We start from the raw sequence: 6,814 nt of genomic DNA on the forward strand, positions 1-6,814 counted from the left end.
CCAGCGCTCAGTAAACGACGTTTGACCATTTGACGGCTGGTTGGCGACCTCCAAACGACGTTTGGAAGCAGTGGTTGGGGCTTCCTTCTTCATGAAGCAGTTGGTCCTCACTGAAAGGCCTTGTTCAGCCTCACCTTTCCTTCCCAACATCTCTCCTTTCCCATTTTAACCCCCAACTTAATTCACTTTTTTGCCCTCATGATGTATTTTGCTGCACTGTCTTTGCTATTTGCAAGCAGCTGCAGAAGGTCCATGGTGAAGAATCTCACTTATACTCCTGTCTCATTCCTAGTATCTTTCCCATTTTAGCCCCAACTTAATTCATTTTTTGCCCTCGCGATGTGTTTTTCTGCCTCATCTTTGCCATCAACAAGTGGCTGTCACTTGTAAAAAGACAAAGGGTTATTTTTGCTTCCCTTCCAAAATTCTGGCTTATTCTAGGAGGACTGGAGAGTATTGTAGGCTTCCTAAGATTGCATCTGTGTTGCCATTACTGCTCTTGCCAGGAATAAGCTTTGGAAATAAACCTAGTATGAGATCCTCGAGAGAAATATTTTCATCCTCTTTTAAAGTAATATCTTGTGCTGTTATGGGCTGTGGTTTTTCCTTGGAAGACAAAGTTAGCATTTCCCCAGCTGGCCATAACATATATAAAGACACTGTGGAGTTAAAATGAATATTTTTCTCTAAATTCTTCACCTGATTTACTGCTAACAATTTGGACTATTTAAACTGAAAGATTTTTTTAATCCTTTTTTTTCCCTTATTTTAATGCTCTGTTTTTGCTTTTATTGCACTCATTTTGCCCAGTAACAATTTGACACCAAAATTTTTTGGTGTCATTATAAAACAGTTTGTTTATAGATGTAGTATATATTTCAGTTTATGAACATTCATATTAAGCTGGCTTTTTTTTTTTTTAGTATAGTGTCTCTCTTGGAGTAGTCTTTTTTGTCATATCTTGTGTTTTTTAGTAAAGGTGAAGTGAATAAATTTCATCACTACTGTTATGTTTTGCTTCTTAAGCTATGTTTTGTCTTTTAATATATGATTTCTGATGAACTGATGAAGAAGCCAGAATGTTCTTAGGAAAATTGGTGAAAAGCAGTTCAGAAATATTTAATACTGAAGCACAATGAACAGACTCATGCAACTACTGCAAACGATTTATACTATTGGTATATTTTCAACCTAGCTACTATTTGGGGACTTTATTATTATTATTATTATTATTATTATTATTATTATTATTTTACAAAGTTTCTTTCAAGAGACAGAGAAAGGCATTCTGAAATGAATTCTAACCAATTTCTCTTGCCCAATATCAGCTGGAAAGCTTTGTTTTGTCTCACCTTTTCCCCGCTATCACTATCCAGTTTCAGTCTCCCTTATTCAAATCCTACCCCACTTCCTTGCATTTCCATATGTATTCCCAGATGGAATCAAGCCCCGAAACCCCTGGGGCTGTGTAAGGCAGTTTATGGGATGCTGACTGAGGGTAATACATTGTGTACCTGCTTTCAAACCCTAATTGCACCTAAAGACACTTGTACAAATTGAAGAGAGAGGCTGCAGCTTAACTTCTTTTATAGCAGACATAGCAAGTAAACACTTTGTGAGGTAGGACACTCTTAAGAGCTGCATTTCAACTCTGGTCTTTTGATAATCCACTTACTTTTCTTCCTTCAAGCCAGGAAGTGGAGTGCTTTTTCTGACCATCACCTTCAATAAGTGTTATGGGGAAAAAAAAAAAGATTAAATTGTAATAGCTGCTTTCATGCTTTTTTTTTTTGTTTTCCTAAAGGTCCAGAAGGGGCAAACCTCTTTATTTACCACCTCCCCCAGGAGTTTGGAGACCAGGACATTCTGCAGATGTTCATGCCTTTTGGAAATGTTATCTCTGCTAAAGTCTTCATTGACAAACAGACCAATCTGAGCAAGTGCTTTGGTATGTCAAATTTAATAAATCAAATAGTAAAAACCGCATGCATTGCACTGAGAAGGGGCCGGGCAAGAAAATTAATGACAATGTGAGAAATGTCATTTTGACATTTCATTCGCAATGTAATGGAATTGTAATCCTCAAATGAACGGGAAGATTCAGAGGCAAACTAGTTCTAACTAAAAACTGGATATGAAAAAACAATAATAATCCTCCAGTCTGACATCTCGCGTGAATGTGTCAGGCACAGGAAACTAATTACACCCTATGTGGGGGAATGTCATTTAGTATGCTATTAAGCTGCCTTATTATGAGTACCTAATTATTCTCCATTGTATAGCTGAGCCACTTCAAAATACTCCATGTTTAACCCATTACTTCTACATTACAGGAATTTCTTTCTTCTGAAATAAGTACAAGATTGTGCAATTAGTGCCTGAGTGGGATGTACACGTAGTTCATAACCCTTTACAGACAGTTGGTATCTAGCTACGTAGCTTCAGCAGTTGCAGGAAAGTCCAGTGAATCACAGAAGACAGCACCTCACCTTGCTATAGGGTATGGATGAAGACAGCCTTGTACATCCAGTGCCAGGTTTCCCAAAGGGTGCCAGGAAATGAGATGGGAATATGATGTGTTGACATAAAACAAGCTCTAGGGTTGGTTAAATGGGATGATGCCTTCCAAATAACATAGATTCGCTTGCATATCACTAGTTCTTAAAAACCTAGGTTCTCTTAAAATGCGGCTTATCTACACAAGCATCATTCAAGAAGAACTATTGTGCTTTAAGCTGTTCAAATGATTTAATTTATCTGGACAGATAGGGCCAATAATCATTCATATATTTCACTAAAAAACAAGAGAAAAGGCAGTGCATTATTTTGCATTTCTTATTGTTCTTGTAGTCCCTTTCTGACAAATTCCATCTGTTGAGGCTTTTCAAAAATTGGTCATCTCCAATTTAATACGGTCCCCTACCTTTCTGCAACAGATTAAAACACTCCCAGGCACTGTAACAAAGTTGAAAAGTGAAATTGGAATGGGATCCCTATTGATCTGCAACCAGTTGAGTCTGTATGCTGGGATGAGAAAATCATGGTTGAAGTCTTCAGGAATCTTGACAAAACGTCAAATCAAGCTATGGTCATCACAACTGCTGCCTTTTGATTAATTCTGATAGAACATAGATGAGTTTGGACAAGGAGTTAAATTGACCATCTCACTTCCAACACTTGCTCTTGGTGCGTTTCTTGTACTCTTTGATTACCTGTGCCTTAGATTATCTGTGTCTTAGTTAATGGGATACAGTTATCTAACTGTAGTTATAAAACTGCAGTTATAAAACTGCATTGGGTTTTACCTGACAGAATATTAATCCCCAGAGGATRGAGGAGTCTTCCACCTTTTTGATATTAATCAGGTTTCACTAATATTTACATGTCTGATTCTTCCTCCTCAGATATTGTGCCACCACTGTTCAGCTTTAAAAACMAGAAGTCCTGAGGTGGCAGAAGCAATTGAGATTTTTTGATTCAGTAGGTGACCACSTGGGTCATCCTGCTAATCATAAGCAAAGCTAGCATGAATCCTGCTGGTTTAACATATTGTATCTATGTATGTATCTTCTCTGCCTTAGCAGCAAGAATGATCTATTTGTTTTGTTGACTSCATGACAATAATAATACAGACCTTTTCCCATGGACATACCTTTGGACCACCAAACTCTAATTGATTTAGTAGTCAAAGGGTTTCAGTCTTTGAACTTCCTCTTTCCTGTCATAGATCCTGGAATAACAGAARTGAGGCAGTGTCAAAGTAAGGCAAGGGATAGGGGACCCTGTGACATCAATGCACAAACTAATCATGATAAAAAATAGTTATCCTGGTTATAGAATACCTAGAACAAAGATCAGATCGTCATGTCACGGTATCATCACAACAAGTTCTTTGAAATTTGATAAGAAACATCAGCCCTTCCAAATGCAACCTGTAGTTTAAATTTCAGCCAAGAAATGATGAATGGGTGCAATCAGAAAAAAAAAAAAAAGAAAGAAAAGTTAATAAATACATGGAGAGAATGCCAGATTCCTCCTTAAGTCTTATAAATGGAGATTCTCAAGAAGGGGCAAGATGCAAGGGTAGCAGGCTAAGGTACAGCATTCCATGCGCACAAACAAACTGAGAGTGAGAATAACAACTGGGTGAGAAAGACAATAAGCTCGAATTTGTGTCTGAGTCAAGGAAGCTAATACAGAGATGCAGAATGAGGTGACTTATCTCTGCCCTCTGGGAGATAAGCATAGCCTAAGCTAATTATTCCTCTGTCATTAGTGGAGGTGTCTAAATTGCTTGTCTAAGTGGTGAGTGGAACAAAAAGCTCTGAATGTACCCACTCCCTTTCATTGACTTACAGATGCCACCTAAGTGACTAGGTTAGATCAAATGCTTAACTTTGAGAAACTAGTGAATATGACAAGTGGTGATGGTAAGTTTATAATAGAAGATCATTTTGAATTAACTTTAGAGAATAACATGAAGGTCAGGAAGGCTATAGAGGCAAAATTTGAGTTGTCAAGATAGTTAACATTGCTATACCTTGATTGTGGAGCACCTGCCTGGAAAATGCTGCAACTGGCTTCCAGTTCATGGTAGACTTATTTTCTATCCCCAAGGAAGCTCCAGCAATAGAGGCTGAAATCTGTGTGTTGATGGAAATAAACACAGGAGTGAAGTGTTGAAAGCAGGTGAGGAGAAAGGAGGAGAGTAGTGAGGCTCTTCAGGATATGGAAATAGGAGGAAGTGATAAGGAGAAGAAAGTAAGGAAGTGACGAGTGACCAAAACCAAGGGAAGTAGGAAGGAACTTCTTAAACCTTTATGAGCCTATGAATAATCAACCACAGAAGAACAGGGAGAGAGCACATGGGTTTTGTTTGGTAGAAAGTCTGCAGAGACTTGAGTGAGAGGTTTCTTTGAGTGAAAGGAGCAGAAGTTAGGCTGAATTGACAGACACCTTAGGTGGATGCCTTGGTGATGCTGATGTAAAGTGAACAGTAGGTTTGTGAAGGAAGAAGGGAAACCAAGGGACCAAATGACTTAGTAGGATTTTTTTTTCTTTATAATGGAGAAAGTGTATTATTAGATACCAGAGCTGAAAGAGAGCAGCAATGAGAGATAAATAAAAGCCATAAAACAAAAGTTTAAAATGATAGTAAAAAAGATGAGGTTAGGAATCAGAAATGGATGGAGACACTAAGTACAAATGAAGAAGAACAGATGAAGGAAGAAGAGAGGAGCAAAGCATCCACATCAGAGCAGAAAACAAAAAGTATGGGGTCTGGGCTTTAGTAGAGTGAAAGGACCTGTGGTAAGGGAAATTCAAGCAKAGGGATTGGGGAGCATTTCCAGGCAGATGCACAATAGCTGCAAAAGAGCAGCAATTAGAGCAGAGGCAGAGCAGCGGTTAGGAGAGCTTTACAATTACGAGTGGGAGACCCAGATATGAAAATGAATTTTGATCCTCCAGAATCAAGGAGGGTTTGAGTCCATTATGAACAGAGAGTTTTTAGTCTCTGGCGGGGAAAAGGAAGATGAGTTGGGTTATCCCCTGGCACGTGTTATCCCCCTCATCGGTGCCCGGGGCTGAGGAGCAGGAATCTGGAACTCTTGTCAAGCCCTGCTGCTGCCTTTACGATGTTGCTTAATTTCAACCTTTGCACACCCCATCAGGGAGCAGGAGACTGCATTAATTAACATTTAACACACCTTGACATCTTGAATAGGAAGGAGCTGGAGAAATACTAATATTGCCATTGTCCTAGGCCAAATGCAACAAGACAAGGGCTTTGCTTCACACAGGACCAATACATGTGAATTAATGTTGGGAGGTGGAAAACGCTTATGGGCGTCCAACCTAGGGTGTTGTGTCCTAAACCAGGCTTTCCTTTCAGCTTCCCATCTGCAGACTGGCCTAATAGCAGTTGCTAATAGGGTGGAAGGTAGGTAAAGGTTACGGTGACCAGTGCTACTGTAATAAGCTCTTCAGACCAAAGGTRGGTAGATAAATAAGAGTTTGGGAAACTGCAATGCACCAAAACCATCCACCTGCATCTCCGCAAGGAGAGGAATAGTGGATGAAGGTAAAGAGGAGGAAGGAGAACAGGAGAGGAAAGGTTTTAATCAGAGAAATAATTGCAGTTGAGGGAGAGGTGTCGTGTAGCTGGTATTAATGCAATCCAGAAGCCTTCAGAGATGTGCTCTAACGTGCGGTCCACTTTCTCTCCCGCCTCCGCTCTGTGTCTCACAGGTTTTGTTAGCTATGACAATCCCGTCTCCGCACAAGCTGCCATCCAGGCTATGAACGGCTTTCAGATTGGCATGAAACGCTTGAAGGTTCAGCTGAAGCGCTCCAAAAATGACAGCAAACCTTACTGATCTTAACCCCAGATGCTTACTGCTCTTATTTTAGCTTTCTTAGGGTAAGTCCCATGAGCAAACCTGTCCTCTGCAGGGGGGTTAAGAAAGAACATATAGCCAACCTTCACCAAGAGACAGTTGTTTTTACAGTTACCACTTCCATTTCCCTACTTGCCCTTATTAGACTTGGCTCCCGTTTCTTTGCCAAGCAGTTACTGAGTTGTGTTACTGTGTTTTGTTTTGCAGCATAATTTATCTCCTTTTTAACAAACAAACAAACAAAAAACCTTGAAATTCAATGCAGCACACACGCACACACACACACACATACACACACACACAAAAAATGTGCAATTTAACTCTGTGAACCCTGGTGCCATTAGCACATAATAATAGTTGTTTTGTACGGATGGATCCTATTTTACCAGGGTGGCACCAGCAGTTTATAGGTTAAA

At 39.6% G+C, this 6,814-nt stretch overlaps 1 protein-coding gene across 7 annotated transcripts in view; it reads left to right on the forward strand.

The window, feature by feature from the left end:
- Positions 1 to 6,814, forward strand: part of CELF2 (CUGBP Elav-like family member 2) — a 380,720-nt gene that overhangs the window by 371,252 nt on the left and 2,654 nt on the right. For all 7 annotated transcript variants that reach the window (XM_026033322.1, XM_026033318.1, XM_026033317.1 and 4 more), the window contains 2 exons: positions 1,805 to 1,948; positions 6,250 to 6,421. In XM_026033322.1, the coding sequence (XP_025889107.1) occupies positions 1,805 to 1,948; positions 6,250 to 6,377 (272 nt within the window). In that variant the 3' untranslated portion in view covers positions 6,378 to 6,421. The remainder of the gene's footprint in view (positions 1 to 1,804; positions 1,949 to 6,249; positions 6,422 to 6,814) is intronic.

Source organism: Nothoprocta perdicaria, unplaced genomic scaffold, assembly GCF_003342845.1.
Source record: "Nothoprocta perdicaria isolate Ctin4 unplaced genomic scaffold, notPer1 scaffold_127, whole genome shotgun sequence".
Taxonomy (NCBI): Eukaryota; Metazoa; Chordata; class Aves; order Tinamiformes; family Tinamidae; genus Nothoprocta; species Nothoprocta perdicaria.